We start from the raw sequence: 15,628 nt of genomic DNA on the forward strand, positions 1-15,628 counted from the left end.
TAACATTATAGGCAAGTGCCACCACACCTGGCCTCATTTCTAAAGCTTAAGTTCTTTAACAATCCTAAAGGTATTTCACAATCTTCTCCTTTGTTTTTTGAGATAGAATACTAATTAGCCCTGGCTGACCTGTAACTCAATATAAGATAAGGCTGGCCTCACAGTGATCTTGTCTTTGCCTCCATTACTGGTCTTTCAGTAAGAGTCGCCATGCCAGTTGTATCTCACAATTATTTACAAGCCCAGTTTTAATTTCCCACTTCATCTGCACTAGTTTAAGTGTTTAACTTTTCCAACTGAAATGCCCTCTAAATGTAAATTGCTATGGCTGCACTTTGCCCCGATCCCCAAGACTTTATGATCTTGATCTTGGGCCAAACTGGGAAGTTCCAGGATTACCTCAGTCTTTTCTAAGGTGCCAGAGAATGTCCACAAAGAAGCACCAAACTGCTGGGCAGTGGTGGCACACACCTTTAATCCCAGCACTCAGGAGGCAGAAGCAGGTGGTTCTCCGAGTTTGAGGCCAGCCTGGTCTACGAAGAGAGTTCCAGGACAGCCAGAGCTACAGAGAAAACTGTCTGGAACTCTTACCACATCAGACCTTATTCAAGCCAGGAATAGTTGAGGCAGGATTATGAGGTCCAGGGCAGCCTGTCTGGGAGAGAAAAAGCTGTCTTCCCAGTAGGATTTACAGTTCACTGATTTGATATTCTGGCATTTTCTACATTCAAGTGGTTTATTGAAGCAGGTGACTTTCCATATTGTCGAAGCTGATGCTGTTGAGTTTGGTGTCATTTGTTGGCTTATTTTACTATGGTTTGCTGGAGTCCCAAGTCGCCACTTTTTCCAGCTGTTGCTGCTTCTGGCTGTGAGCTGGGTGGGACAACACCTAGCAGAAAGACCTGGGATGGGACTGAGTAACAGGTGACAGCTGAGACCAAATTTTTGGCCTTTGACTTCTGTGTCCTTTTAAAACCCTGGGGTGTCCTGAGGCCCCGAGATGCATGCAGACTTCTTCCAAGGTTCAGTCTTTGGCCAGAAAGAGTTTACAATTGAATATATCCTTATTTATTTAAAAATATAAATATGGAAAAATAAATAATTTAGAAGACTAGAGTGGATGCCCCTAGGTGTCTGTACATTCAAGGCTATGTCTCTGAAGGGATGGGGTAAGACAGAGCAGTGATGATCCTAAGCTTGCTTCATGGAGTGAAACCTAGCAGGGTGCTGTCTGACAGCAATTTCTAAGGCCTTTCTGGGACTAGCAGCACAAAAGCAAATGGTCTGACGCTCCTAGAAACTATGAGTTTAATATAGCTGGGCTTGGCCTGTAGAGAGAAGAGGTCCCTACTACTCAATTGGGGGTTGGGAGCCTGGGACTAGGATGTAGACCCTCAAAGCCTGTCAAAATGTCTGTAGGGAATATCCCACGATTGTAGTCCTGGCAGGTTCTAGGCATTGAGCACTAAGATACCAGAGGTTGCCTGATCCTTCCCTGGAGGAAAGGAGCCATTAGGAGGGTACAGATGGAAAACCTGGGCTCTAGCATGAGAACAGGGATAAAAGGAGTTTGAAGAGACAGCAGTGCTCAAGGGCAAGAGGTCAGGACTGCTCCTGAGGGTGAAACTGCTGCCTAGTGTCCACATGCCCTGCCATGTGCCTGTGGGAACATGGTGTAAGTGAAGCTTGTCCTGGTCACAGCCCACTGCTGTCCTGAGGGCTGGGGTCTGGTGAGAGCAGGGAGCCTCTAGCCATGGTTTATTGGAATGGCAACATTCCAAGAGCATCAGAGAACAAGCTCGTCCTGTGCTATGGCCAGCCCTGGTCTGGGAACTTCAGGACACAGTGCAGACAGTGCTGGAGCCCTGACTCTTCAGTGCTGCTTGTCTCTGAATCTCCTTTGAAATCCGTCTTTTAATTCCTGTCAAGTACAATTCTCGGTCAAACTTGCCGGCAGCTAATGGGATGCTGTGAAGGAAAGACCTTTAATAAGAGCAGGCCTCAACTTCACTCAGCTGCACCCTGCTGAGCCCCATAGAAAATGGGCCATTGTCCAGGGTTAGGGTTCTTCATCCCATCTAGGTTGCTCTAGCCCCAACCACAACCCTGGGTATGGAAGTGCCAAAAGAAGGTGACATGCTGATGCCTCCTTGGACCTGCTCAACCCTAGGGAACCAGGTCACAGAAGAAGCCGTTTCTTCATGCAGCCACAAAGGTTAGTAACATGGGAATTACACTCCAAGAGCTGCTAGGACTGAGGCTCAGATGGATGCAAATTCATAATAGCCTAGGGGTGCATGAAACATTAGGCCTCACCTAAGCCTGCCATCCATTCCCCAAAAGTTATCCTATCCAAGAACTGGCAGGAGCTCCCAAAGCTTACTTGTCTCGTCCTGGCCTCACTTTGACCTGGAACAAGCCATACACAGGACGGTGGTCTGAAGTCTTGATCCCAGGGCAAGAGGAGTACTTCATGGGACAGATGTCACCCTTGTGACGGCTTTTGTATAGGACTCGGTCCTTTGGAAGAGACGGTGAAACAGAGATTGTGCGTCATTCTGCTGTAGGTACCCTGTGCAGCATGTGTAGGCTGCAGCCCTGGCCTAGCTGTTTCAGTTAGGGAGCCCTCCCTACTGAACATTAACATCGTTAAAATCCTACGTGGATGCCATCTATTCCCTTCCAGCCCTCTGAGAACAAGGAGCTGCAGTGCCCTCATGAGTGCTCCAGGACCGACCCCCCCCCCCCCCGAGGTGCCTCTATACCAAAGAGAGTCAGGCTCTGGTGGAAAAGCCAGGGGAGACTCTTAACCATGGCCGGTAATGCATTCAGAGCACTATTTCCACCCCCGGCAGGCTGCGAGCGCAGTCACTGGCCTCGGGACCGCTAAGTTCTAGGCTGGCTAACCTGGCTGGCTGCTGGGTGCCGAGTGTCAGTCCTACCCTGCTTGACATGAGCTGTGGTTGGCAGGAGTCCTGAGGCCAGGCTAAAGTTACTCACTGTGTAGGAGGGTGTCCTTTGCTTGGACGTGCTGTCGTAGGTGTCCTTCCCAATGTCAAACTTGTAGGACGGAAGAAAGTGAATCTCTGCCTCCTCAAAGCCCCTGAAGATGGACCCTGCAACACAGGCGAGTTCAGGGAGGGCCGGCCATGCCTGAGATGCTGCTCCCCACGCCACTCACCTTTCTTCATCTCCCGGGTAAGCTGGTCGTGTTGCAGGAGTGCCAGCACATCCACCTCTGGTTTCTGCTTCAGGAAGGCCTCCACAGCCACTCGTCCACCACTTAGCCGGAAGTTGAAGTCCCCAAACCAGAAGACCTCATCAAACCGGGTAGTGACATCCCCTGGGCACACAGTGGAAGAATACATTGGTGCTGGCCTCCCCTCATCTGCTGTGATTTGCTGACAAATGGATGGGCTGTAGGACTAGTGATAGGGCCTCCCTTGTTTGGGTCCCCTTCCAGACAGAATCACAGTTGGGTAGCAGCTCCCTTAGGAGACAAGTGATGGGAGCAGCCAAGGTCAGCAACTGCAGAGGATGGGAAGCGCTCTGCAGTCTAGATGCAAAGGCCAACTTTGATACACAGAGCAGGCCTAGCCATCTATCGGCTTCTCACAGCTCAGTGAGGGCCAGGAAGAGGTCGGCATGGAGGACTTGTGGACAAGCCAAGTCACTGGACCTCATGAGCTCCCATCTGCCCTGCTGCAAACCCAGTGGCTATTTCAGTTATGAGGACTCCATGAATCTCCTAAGTCCTCTAACAGTCACGTTGCTAGAGAGTGTCTTGTGCAGCTGTAGCCCTCACCTGCACTAGAGCGGTAGGGGTTTGTGTCTGGCACGTTCCGGGGCAGGGCTAGGGCTTGGATGGTTCTGCTGTAGTCCAGTAGCCGCTCTGCTACCTTCCCATCTCCAGCTATGGGACAAAAACAGAATAGACACTTGAGCTGTTCCATACCCCGACTGGCCCCAAACACTACCCAGTTGTCTGCTGTGGGGCTCTGCCTCAAAGGACTGTGGTTGACAACAGTGAATGTTCTGAGTATCAGACTCTACCCACCACTACTAGGCCAGAGCAACTGGCACCCCACCTGGACAGAGTCACAAACCAGTTTCAGGACTATACAAGGCTTGCAAACACTTACAGGTGAAGTGAGATGTGATGAAGAGGAAGGAGGTGCCAAAAAAGGTGAAGCTGACACCCAGGGCCCCCTTGGTCTTGATCTGAGACACGATGCGCGTAGTTACTGTGGAGTACTCGACCTCTGCAGGGCAAGGAACGGGTTCAGGGTCTGCACAGACACAGCTACAGTGTGCTTGTGTCCTCAGACATAGGAACTTCAAAGGCTGGATCCCAAGCACAGAGTGCACATTTGCCCGAAAGGGTGCAGGTTGCTGTGAGGGAGCCCATATGTGGGACAGGGTCCATATGTTATTAAAGCCTATATATGGAGACACCTAGAGCCCTGGCAAGGGCCAGCAAGATGCTAAGCCTTAAGACAAGATCACAGTTGATCCTAGAACCCATATGGTGGAAGGAGAACTGACTCTTGCAGGTTGTCCTCTAACCTCCACATGTGCTCTGGTACAGGCACGTGTGATACAGAGAGAAGAGGTGGGGGGAGAAGCCCATGGTGTTGCCTACCTGAGCAGAACCAGATGAGGTCCCTACGGATAAACAGGGACATGTACAGGACCCCATGCGCTGCTGATGACAGCAGTACATACTGAGGGCCCAGTGTCTCCTGCAGGCGTGTCTCCCACTCCCGCCTGTGGGGAAGGAGGCAGGTTAGATGGGGCCTTTCAGCTCCACCCTCTCCCATATGTTCCCAGAGAGCCCCTGGAAGCATTCTGAGGGGAAACCACAACTGTGCCTCATCTTGTACTGAAAAGGACCAGGTTAATGGCATCTTCATGCACCACGAGACCCTTCAGGTTGGCTTCAGGCATGTGCAGATCTCCAGTCCCACCTAGACCCATATGAGTTATCAGAGAGCTATGGGCTGGCAGGGGTGGGCCCCATCTCTGACAGACTCCTTTCCCCAGAGGTCTCCTGTTCTCCTCACAGGCCAGCAAACCCCATAAACTACAGCGAGGAGCACACAGCTGTGGAACCACTTTCCAGGGGAATCTGTCAGAGTGCCACGGGATATGTAGCCAGAGAGAGGCAGCCCAGAGCCTCCTGACTGCCTCTGTGCTCCCTTGGACAACTGCTGACTTTTATGCTCATTTCAGTGAGGCATGGAGGTCCCTCATCTGGCCCACATTGCTTCAGGTCCCTTTCTTCAATGCACTGTCCATACAGAACTCTGGAGGCTCCAGTCAATAGTGGAGGCTGAGTGGAGCCTCACCTGTCAGAGCAGCCTTCCTGAATTCCAATGACATACAAGTCCTGAGTGTAGTCAGCCTCGGTGGGGAGCAGAAACTCGTCCAGGCTCGCTGGGAGCTCCTGTGGGGAAGACCACAAAACAGTCAAGACCGCTGGGTTCCCTCAGGTTGGGAGCCGAGGTTCAAGAGCAAGGCCCTGCACAGTCACCTGGAGGTGGTCCCAGAAATAGCTGCTTTTCAGAGAGAAGTGGGCACAGCTGTAGGTTTTGTCTTCCAGGGACCTTGACGTGTCAGATACTTGAGTCTCCCTCTTGGGGCATAACTGCTCAGTTGCCACTTCCCAGCCGGTGCCCCTTCTTACCAGGCGCTTCAGTCTACGCTGGCTGCTTGGGAGGAGTGCCCATCCTCCCAGTGCATGCCCAAACCAGATCCCTCACGGAGGAGATTCAGAGAGACGCTATGCTGTGACCAGTCAGGACATGGAGTCCAGCTGCCTCTGCCTTCCCTCAATGTGACCCCTCACCTTCTGGCCCTGCATGTTCCAGGTAGCCACGAAGAGAGCCATGTTCCGGTCTGGGAAGTACCTGGCCAGCTCTTCTGCTCCCAGCAGGGCCCCACTGGCCAGAAGACTTCCCTCCAGATAGCTCCTACAAAACAAGAGGCAAGTGAGCAGCCAGTTTCAGTGATGCCAGAGTGACCCAGGAGTCCCTTCACTCAGGACAGGTACCTTTGGGGCCACACTCTCCAAAGGTATCAGTTCTATAAGCCACAGGGCCTATAAGCCATTTGGGCCTGAGGACAACCCTGTCCATACCAGCCATCAGTATTGCCCCTAGAGTTGGGATTTCCTTAGTACAGTACCACTTCACAGCAACACAGATGACCCCCATCTCCCCCTGAATTCAGTCTGTCTCCAGATCTCAATGGAACGAGGCCACATCTGTCAAGCTGAAACAGTTCTAAGTGTGATGAATCTGACCTACCCAGGACACATATGTGCACCATGTGCTATAGGGGCTGCCCAACCAGCCTGTATAGAGATACTGACCATATATAGCCCTGTGGGTGACTATGTCTCTACCTTATCACTCAGCTCCATCACCACAGTATAGAAACACTAAAGTTCCAGGGAGACGTGATGGGTATGGTTGTTTGCCCAGAAAGCTATGCATTCTGGGGCAATGGAATCTGAACCTCTAAACTGGAGAGACGGCTCAGCAATTCAAAGCACAGGCTACTTTTCCTGAGGACCTGGGCTCAATTCCCAGCACCCACATGGCAGCTCAAAACTGTCTATAATTCCAAGTAGTTTGACACCCTCACACAGACACGAATGCAGGCAAAACACCAGTGCACATGAAATACCAACAAATCAAGAATTCCAAATCTCACATACTTTTCCATATACTGAGAAATACTCGTAGTAATAGTTTTCATTATTCTCCAGGCCTTTAAGAAATGGAAGTTCTGGAGCTGGAGAGATGGCTTAGTAGTTGAAATCACTAGCTGCTCTTTCAGGACCCAAGTTTGATTCCTAGTGTCCCACATGGTGCCTCAAAACATCCCCAACTCCAGTTCCAGGAGATTCTTTCATTTTTATGTGTATGAGAGTTTTGCCTGGATGTATGGGCATCCTGTGTGTGCCTGGTACCTGTGGAGTCCAGAAGAGGTCGTTAGATCCCATGCAACACTCACATATGCATAAAATGAATCTAAAGAAAGAAATTTAAGGTCCCTATGAGCTTGTTGCATGTACACTCAGGCCATTGTTGCACTGGCTTCCTCTAAATGTTGTCTGTGAAGCCACTCCAAATGCCATTTCAGTGGAAGACTTCAGGCTCCCTGCTCTGGATCCTCGTCACTGTCCTCTCCGCTGCACTTTCTCACTGGGCAGTGCTCTGCTGCCGTGTTCACCACTTGCTGCTGAAGCCTCTCTCTTCACTACCCACAAGCCCTGGCTTTGCCTCAGGGTTAAGGCAGCTGTAACTGAGGAAAGCCTAAGCTCACTATTTGGTCACCTTCCTTCCAGCATTTCTGTTCCTGCCTGCAACAGCACCACTTGCCCCTTCCCAAGCTCACAGCTTGATTCAGCAAGACATCCTTTTCACACACACACACACCCAGCGGCCATGGGAGCCACCTACCTTCCAGAATCCCCAGCACCCTCTCCTGTTTCTTCCAAGGTAATTTCCCCCTAGTCCTCATGCCCACCCTACAACCAATTCTACCTGAAGAGAATGTGCCACAGCGCAAAGCAGGGTCTGGGACACAATGAAGCTGCCCTGTGGTGACAGAGGAGAGCTGGAATATGGGGACAATCCAGTACAGGATCCTCCTACCTCCTCATGACTCCACATCCCTCCCATCAGCCATCATTCACTACCCCACTTCCGCCTGCCGTTACCAGGGCTCAGGAAGGGGCAGAGACACACAGCATTACTCTAACACCAGCTGAAAGGAACCCTGAATGCTTTTCACATCTCTGACCTAATTAAAAACAAAACCCAAACAAGAAACCAACCTATTTTATTTATGTAAGTGTTTTGCCTGACCCCCTAGAACTGGAGTTACAATCGTGAGCCACCATGTGGTTGCTAGGAACCAAAGCCAGGTCCTCTGTAAACAGCTAGGGCTCTCAACTGCTGACCCACCCCTGACTCCTAATTTTGGCGAAGCTAGAGGTAGAACCCAGGGCTGCATACATGCTAAGCCAAGCCCTCTACCCCTGGGCTATAGCCTGTCTTTCCCCTTCCCTTTTCCTTTTCCTTTTCCTTTTCCTTTTCCTTTTCCTTTTCCTTTTCCTTTTCCTTTTCCTTTTCCTTTCCTCTCCCTCCCTCCCTCTCTCCCTCCCTTCCTTCCTTCCCTTTTCTCCTCCTCCTACTCCTCCTCTTCTTTTTTTTTTTCCTTCGAGACAAGGCCTTGCTGTGTCCAGGCTGAACTTCAATCTTCAACGGAAGATCTTCTGTCTGTCTCTTGGGTGAAGGTATGCGCCACAGCTTACCCTATCCTTCTGTCTGTCTCTTGGTAGCTGGGTTAAGATATGCGCCACACTGCTTACCCTATTCTTCCTGTTTTTGGCCATATCTGTTAAGAATGAATGAACAAAACAATGTTCCTCAAGTCTCTAAGAACAACAGCCAATTGGAGCCAGAATGCATGTTCCTGAACTTCATGGGGCAGAATGTCCTAAGGGTGCAGCTCTATAAGCCCTCAGGAGGTAGCCTGGGCTGCCTCAGGGAGGGACCTTCTTGACCTCACCTCCAAGCCAATGAGTGAAAGTCACTAATATGCTAGTTAGGCCCACACACGAACGTGGTAGAGCAAAATCCTGAGTTATATCATTAGGAAGGAGCCACTGAGCACGGGGAGACAGACTGGTCCTTCAGACTCCAGCCCAAGCCCCACACCCTTCCTTGTAAGCTGTCCCTGCTTTCTCTAAACTAGGGAGTCACCCAATTTGTCCAGGTCGCTACAGAGCATGACTGGCCAGCGGCAGGGTAGAAGCTCATTCCTGTGCCCAGCCTCAGGGAGCACGGCTCCCAACCCAGTTAGGGAGGGCACTCCAGAACTTCTGAGGAAAAGCAGCATGGAAGCCTTTCATCCCAGGAAGCAGACATCTGCGAGTTCCAGGCCAGCCTAGTCTCCACGGCAAGTTACAGGCTAGCCAAGGCTACATAGTGAGACCTTGTCACAAGAAAGAAAAAAACAAACAAATGGAGGGTTTGGTTAAGATGATTCAGCCATCGACCTGATAGTGTATGTTTGATTTCCCACATGGTATGAAAGGACCAACTCCCATACACTGTCCTGATTTATGCATGCTCACTATGCATTCCCATGAGCATGTGCATGCATACACACATAAATAAATGCAATTTTTTTTCTTAAGTAGTAGGTCAACTACTGCAACCTGGTGGCCTCTGGGAACAAGATGCCCTGGAAAAGAACTCAAGGCCTCTTCTGAAACAGCAGCAGGGAGCGAGGCCTGATGCAGCCACTAAGAGTAGTTTACACAGAGTTGGAGAGATACTGACTTAGCAGTTAAAATCACTGGCTGCTCTTCTGGAGGTCCTGAGTTCAGTTCCTAGCACACACATGGCATCTCATACCTGTCTATTACTCTAGCCCCAGAGGAGCCAGTACTCTCAGACACACATGAGGCAAAACATCAATGCTCACCAGATAAGCAAGAGTTTTCATGCTTTTCAAATTGTTGAAAAAGAAAATAACACTATTTTATGACTCATACACATCAAATCTGTGTCCCACAGTAAAGTGCCGTCAATACCACTGTCCTTGCCACACTAGTACCAGGCACTCTCCCAAATGAGTGGCTAAGGCTGCAAGAGCTGAAAGCTTCATCATGCCACCCACTGACCTAGAACAAGCTGTGCAGCTGTGAGGTGTGAGGCACAGCTGGAGGTGCCCACTGGCCTAGTGACACCAGGGCATGCTGTGGAAGAGCCAGGCTTAGTGAAGAGGGCTGCACACAGGTAGGTGCTGGGAGGGAAGCCCACCTCCATCAACTAAAGGGAACTGAATGGTGGCCCCACTAAAGATGTGTCCACCAGAGGCCTCTCAGTATGTGGCTCTCTTTAGAAGTGGTCTGTGCAGATATAAGCACCCCAACATCTCCAGAAGAGGGTCCTGCAGTTAGCAGGGCTGGAGTCACTGACTGAGAAACTTAGAAATGACTACCTGGAGATACAGGCAGAAACTATACCTCAAGAGACTACATCGCTCTCAGAGGAAAGGAAGGTTCCTTTGGTGTAGAGCAAGGCATTTTCACATCACTCTAGGTCTCTCGCATGAAATCTTCTAGCCCACTGTCACCTGTTTTAGGTGGCTCCTGAAAATACCATGGGAGCCCTCCCCACTCTCAATGTCCCACCCACCGCATGTCCAGCAGCATGGATGTTAAGAGGGCCTTAGGCAGGATATATCTTACAGGCCATGACCAAGACCACAGAAGGGACCAGCTTGGGAAAGGAGGCTCCGGCTCTGGATAGGCCATGCTTGGGTTCTGTGTCCCCTGTAGTGGATTGGATGTGGCCCCAAGAAAGGGGAGCCAGCATAGGGAAGTCAAAGAAGAAAGGGTTCATCTTGTGGCGGGCGGCTCCCTGCCTCTTTTCCATCTAAGTTCTTACAAGTTAATTACTGGAGTCAGAGGGGTTCTGCACAGTCTCAGGATGTTCGTGGCAGGTGAGAGGTCTCAGTGGACATCAGCAAGTGCCCATCTCGGACACAGGATGTGACTCTCGACAGTGTGGAAGCTCTCCCAAGGGTGAAGGGTAAGCTAATCAAGCCTGTTCCTTGGTCCTGTAAGTGGCCCCTGGGTGTCTTGGTCCAGTGGGTTAACTGGTATCTAAATGTCCTGGTAAAATGCTGACCTATGTCCCCAGTGTGACAGGACAGCACCCAGCCCTCCTTCAGGTATCAATCACCAGACACCCCTGAGTGCTCCTCATGAGCTGTGGTTAAAAACAAGTACAGATGAAGAAACCCGAGACCCTCCACACGGAGAAAGCAAGGCGCCAACTCAGACACTCACTGAGATAGCTGCCCGGCAGGACGCATGCAAATACAAACTACAGGTACAGGGAGAGTGTGAGGGTGTGCTCTCATCTGCGTACGTAAAGAATGAGGTAGACAAGCAACTTCTACACGGTCAAAGTGTCTGTGGATGACACTGAACCCCAAAGAAAAGGTTTTGAAAGGACACAGACAGAAGGAGAAAGGCATGATTTCTGAGAGAGGATGGGAGACCTGCCTTATTTTCCATTTCCAAGTCTTAGGCATTCTCTATTCGGATCCATTCACATAGCCCCTGGGTAGCTTGTCCTCTTATATTTATTTATGTAGATGGTGGCTCACTATAGCCCAGGCTGGCCTTGAACTTGTGATGATCCACCCTCAAGTCTTTTAAGATCTGGTATTACTAGCAGGAGCCACCATGCTCAGTTTGCTCTTGGCCTGATGAGATGAGGGCCTCTGATGACAACCCGAGAGCTCCCTGCCCCTCCCGCCTGAAAGCCCTACCTGCTTCTGATGTCCTTGGTGCGGATGGGGGCCAGAAGGCTGAAAGAAGATCTGGCTGAGTGAATGGAGTGATCATCACCAGCCAAGGGGCTCCGGGGTCTGCTAGGGCCCAGGTTGCTGTGGGCCCTGACCAGTCTGGTCTGCATGTGGAGCTTATAGTCCGTGTGCTCGGGGTCAGCCTTGTTTGCTGTTCTCAGGGAGCTGGAGGCTATGTTGAGGTCCGTAGCTGGTGGTGTGTGTGAGGCATGCAAACTTGCCAACCTGGAGGGGGGCCCACCTGAGGCAGCCTCTCTGTGCAGGAGGTCCAAGGAGGTGCTGATCATTCCAGAAAGACAGTCACTCCACAAGGATGGGCTCCCTCCCTCACTGCCTGTGGCCCTTCGGGGCTTAGGTATTTCCTGCAAGGATGTGCTGAGGCAGGGCAGGGGACGGCTGTAGGCAGGAGACTGGGCTACCGAGGAGCCCCTGCAGGGACTGGCCCCATTCTGGACAGTTAGATCCTCCTGACTACCCCGGAAACGCCTCCTTCTCCAGCCCTTGTCATCGAGGGACAGGGTTCGCTCCAACTTGGGTCTAATGGGTGGCTGTGGGGTGATGAGATTTGCCATAGCTTGTGGGTTCTGGTTGCTTGGTTTTGCTGGAATGCTGAAAGGAGGCATGGGGCTTGTCTCTGAACCCTGAGAGTCAGTGGCTGCTAAGGAGCCTGGTGTTGGGATGAGCTTCTTTTCCGTGTTCGGAAGCTGTCCCTGGAGCATTCTGCCTTCCAGCTGCCCAGGTGCCTCCGTGTGGCGCAGGCAAGCTGACTTGGATGGCATAGTCCGGACCTGGCCAGCCTTGACCCCCTCAGTCTGGCCCTCCTAAGGAAAGGGATCCTCCCTGGGAGGTTAACAAGCAACTTTTGTTGTCAAGGATGCACGTCAGAGTTTGCCAGCTGGATGCCATGAAAACTCGAGTGGCTCCCTTTGTGGCATGGGGCGGTCCTTTTGGAGGAGGGCCTGTAGCTGCATGGCTGGAGGTTTGAGTTCTCACTGATGCCTGAGGAAACGCAGAAAAATCTCTTAGCTCCCCGAAGTCAGCTCGCTAGTCTTAAAAGCGACCTCGTGAAAACAGGCGCTAGGGGGTCGGGGCTGCACTTCACGGAGCTGCACAAGTCTGTCCAGTACCCCCGGCCAGCCCTCCACCTAGCCGAGGCAGAGTAGGGCAGAGCGCTCAGCGTCCTAGGCTCACCTGCGCCCTCCGTTCGGCCGCCGGACGCCCGAGGTCTGATTCAGCCGGGGCCGGCGCTGGCGGAGGCGGACCTAGCCCAGTCACGGTGGCGGCTGGAACAACGACTGCGGCCCCGTGCCCCGGCCCCCGCCCAGGGTTCGCCCCAGCTCAGTCTAGTGGTCACCCTGGCTCAGGTTCCGCTCTGTGGTCTTCCGGAGAACTGCCCAGCCCAAGAGCTTATCTCCGCCACAGCGCCCTCTAGCGGCCGGAGGACCACAGCCCCGTGCCTGGAAGCCACGCCCCGACACGAGCTCCCGCCCTACCAAGCAGAGGCAAACCAGGCTCAGGCAGTTCCACCCAATAGTTGCCCAAGGTTCTACTAGCACTAAAGATCTCGCTGGCCTGCCCCTCAAAACACAAAGGAAACCATAAATGAAGTTACTTGAGAGCCCAAAATATTTTATTTAACAATGTGAATTTTGGAAAAATAGCAGCTCCCAGGGAAGAAGCTTCTAGAATCAAAAGTGGTTGGCAGTCAACACAGAGCCTGGGCAGGGTTGCACCAGAGGCAAGGGTCCTGCCTGGTCCCAGCAAGGACACAAGTTGCTACTGACCCACAGGGACAGGCCTTTCTTAATGACAGGAACAGGAGGGTCCGAGCACACGCATCTATGGAACGTCCTGGAAGCCATTCTGTGAGTCCTTCCTAGATGATGCAGAAGACCAGGAAGGGCTGTACTAATTCCATGTTCTACAATTTCGAAACTTAATACCAAACAAACCATTTATGTTTTCTACCTGCTGATTTTTATAAATATTTTAAATATCTTTCCCTTCCTCTTTAGAGTGTAAGGAGAGTTCTAGGAACAGTCAGTGAAGCCTTAAAGCTCTGAGTCTTATGTGGTGGCAGCTCCTTGAAGTGATATGGGTGAGCCAGTGAGTCGCTGCTGAAGGTCCCTGGTGGGCTTTGGGGTAGAGATGCAAGGTTCCAGAGTGTGTGCTAAGACACCGTAAGCCACTCCAAGATACCACACCAAGGCTTTAAGTGCTGTCTGCAGGTGACATTGAGCTAGAGGGCTCCATACAGACTCCTGGCTAGGAGGGCAGTACGTTGCAACACACAGCAGTTTTTGACCTGGTTAATCAGATCAGCAGCTTCAGAATATCAGCTCCCTGGGGCTCTCCCTGGGGCTCTCCCCAGTGACTGGGCCATGACGGAAAGCTCGGAGCACTAAAATGCACCCAGCACTAATCAGGCCACAGAAAATGGAGTGAGGCTGGAAATTCTTGGAGAGACATACCCTTGTAACCACTTCCTTCCCAGCCTGTGAGCTGCTGCCATCTGGTGACCCTCTGAGGAGCTGGCATGTACTCCCCGGTTCACTGGACAGGACACAGTTGTCCAGTGCAGTTTGGGGCTCTTTTAGGCCAGACATCCCAGCAGTCAGTCCTCTCCAGGTAGGCAGACGCCCTTCTCAGTAGCCTGAGGATCCCTGGTTGGTTTGCACCATTTCTCAGGTGAGAAAGGCCCTGACTTCCAGGTAACTGTGCTCTCCTGGGGTGAATCCCTGCCTAGCCTCTCTTCAGGGGTATTCTCAGTGGCTCAAACCTTAATTTGTCTAAAGTGACTAAAAAAAGAAACACTGTTCTTTTACAGAAAAGACTTTGAATTAGATTCATTCTATCCAGCATTTGAAAGGAACCTTGAAATCAATTTTTCAATAATTCATATACATAGGCTGCAAGGAAGGAGACACACAGTATGACCGGCTCTGAGTTACTGCCATGTCCATCTGGGATCCACGAGACCTGAGGCAGCTAGTTTGGTTCTTGGTGAAGAACAGTTATCTAGTCATCTCAGGGTTCCAAATAAGAATCCAGCAGCAATCCTAGTTCAATGCCGCATATTTTCTTTGGCCAATCCTCCCTGGCCTTGAATTCCCCGAGGTGACAGAAGCCTGGAACAAAAGGAACAACAATGATCTACATGTGCCCATGCCCAGAGGCTGTCCAGGATGGGTCTACAGGGTAAACCCACAGATCATTGACAAATGGGCAAACTCTGTGTTAGCTTCAAGTGTAAGACCTTCGGTATGTGCCAAGTTGCTGCTGCTCAGCATTTCCCAGCCCACAACACTGCAGACAGGGTTTGTTTCTGTTCTGCCAATTCTATCAAGGTCAAAAGAGCTGAGTTAGCACTACAGAGCTGGGCCAGCTAAGAGTTCACTGAGCGCAAGGGTGGTCACTGGCCTATAATTTTCTATTCCTGAAAGCACAGGGACGCTGCATGCCACGAGGAAACACTGCATATATTCTTCCTCCCTCACTAGACCTTCCTGGGATCTAATCCAAGAAATCTGTCAGAACTATTCAACCACAGTTCAAAAGAAAAAGATCTTGTAGTTGAAAACATGAACAAAAATGTTGATATCAGCAGCCTCATCTGCACAGGGCTTAGCACAGGCCCCAGGCCCCTCAAGAGGACTAAACAGAGTGGCCAAGGCTGGGTTTAGCACAGCTGGGTGCAGGGTCCCTGTTAGAGTGGGCTGCGAACATCACATTCAGAATGTCAAGAAACCTGCCCAGGTTACTCATTTTGAGATCTTCCTCGCTGCAAAGAATTATTTAATTACTTCTCAATAGACTTTGTATGGCATATATGGAAAAAAACAAACAAATCAGTAATGACTCCTACTCCAGATCACCTGGGTTAATTCCCAGCACCCACATAATGACTCATAACCATCTGTACCTCCAGTTTCAGGGGATTTGATACCTTCTTCTGGTCTCTATAGGCACTGGGTATGCAAATAGTAGAAAGACATATATGCAGCAAAATACCCATACCCATAAAATAAGAATTTAAATAAACTTTGCTTGCTTGTCCTTTGATTAAAAACAAAAACAAGCCAGGCATGGTGGCACACGCCTTTAATCCCAGCACTCTTAAACCCTGTCTCGAAAAAACCAAAAAAAAAAAACAACAAAAAACAAACCAAACAAACACAAGAACAAAAACCCCACACATGCTGTTTGCCCCAGGGCTGCACATCAGTTT

At 50.9% G+C, this 15,628-nt stretch overlaps 2 protein-coding genes across 7 annotated transcripts in view; both read right to left on the bottom strand.

Moving 5' to 3' along the window:
- Nucleotides 1-93: 93 nt before the first annotated feature.
- Nucleotides 94-12,742, bottom strand: Inpp5e (inositol polyphosphate-5-phosphatase E). Of its 2 annotated transcripts, XM_029535995.1 has the most exons (11): nucleotides 12,592-12,742; nucleotides 11,365-12,399; nucleotides 5,849-5,972; nucleotides 5,349-5,446; nucleotides 4,643-4,767; nucleotides 4,143-4,262; nucleotides 3,806-3,913; nucleotides 3,182-3,343; nucleotides 3,001-3,116; nucleotides 2,384-2,520; nucleotides 94-1,968 (listed from the first exon to the last, which is right to left on the bottom strand). In XM_029535995.1, exons 2-11 carry the CDS (start codon nucleotides 12,177-12,179, stop codon nucleotides 1,836-1,838), a joined length of 1,938 nt encoding a protein of 645 aa, XP_029391855.1. In that variant the 5' UTR covers nucleotides 12,180-12,399; nucleotides 12,592-12,742; the 3' UTR covers nucleotides 94-1,835. The 2 variants fall into 2 exon arrangements, with proteins under 2 accessions (XP_029391855.1, XP_021049365.1); XM_021193706.2 differs by having other exon boundaries at nucleotides 11,365-12,742.
- A 245-nt stretch (nucleotides 12,743-12,987) lies between these two features.
- Nucleotides 12,988-15,628, bottom strand: part of Sec16a (SEC16 homolog A, endoplasmic reticulum export factor) — a 38,347-nt gene continuing 35,706 nt past the window's right edge. For 4 of the 5 annotated variants that reach the window (XM_029535990.1, XM_029535989.1, XM_029535988.1 and 1 more), the window contains one exon: nucleotides 12,988-14,528. In XM_029535990.1, coding sequence (XP_029391850.1) covers nucleotides 14,460-14,528 — 69 coding nt within the window. In that variant the 3' untranslated portion in view covers nucleotides 12,988-14,459. The remainder of the gene's footprint in view (nucleotides 14,529-15,628) is intronic. The other variant, XM_021192024.1, reaches the window with a different exon arrangement.

This window comes from Mus pahari, chromosome 3 (assembly GCF_900095145.1).
Source record: "Mus pahari chromosome 3, PAHARI_EIJ_v1.1, whole genome shotgun sequence".
NCBI classification, from domain to species: Eukaryota; Metazoa; Chordata; class Mammalia; order Rodentia; family Muridae; genus Mus; species Mus pahari.

Bases quoted from the DNA above. Each gene is read 5' to 3' on its own strand.
- Inpp5e (XM_029535995.1), bottom strand. From the start codon at position 12,179: ATGCCATCCAAGTCAGCTTGCCTGCGCCACACGGAGGCACCTGGGCAG. The intron at 3,914-4,142 runs GTAAGTGTTTGC...TTTGTCCCATAG, and splicing joins CATCACATCTCACTTCACCT to CTGGAGATGGGAAGGTAGCA. The intron at 2,521-3,000 runs GTGAGTAACTTT...TCTCTTCCAAAG, and splicing joins AAAGGACACCCTCCTACACA to GACCGAGTCCTATACAAAAG.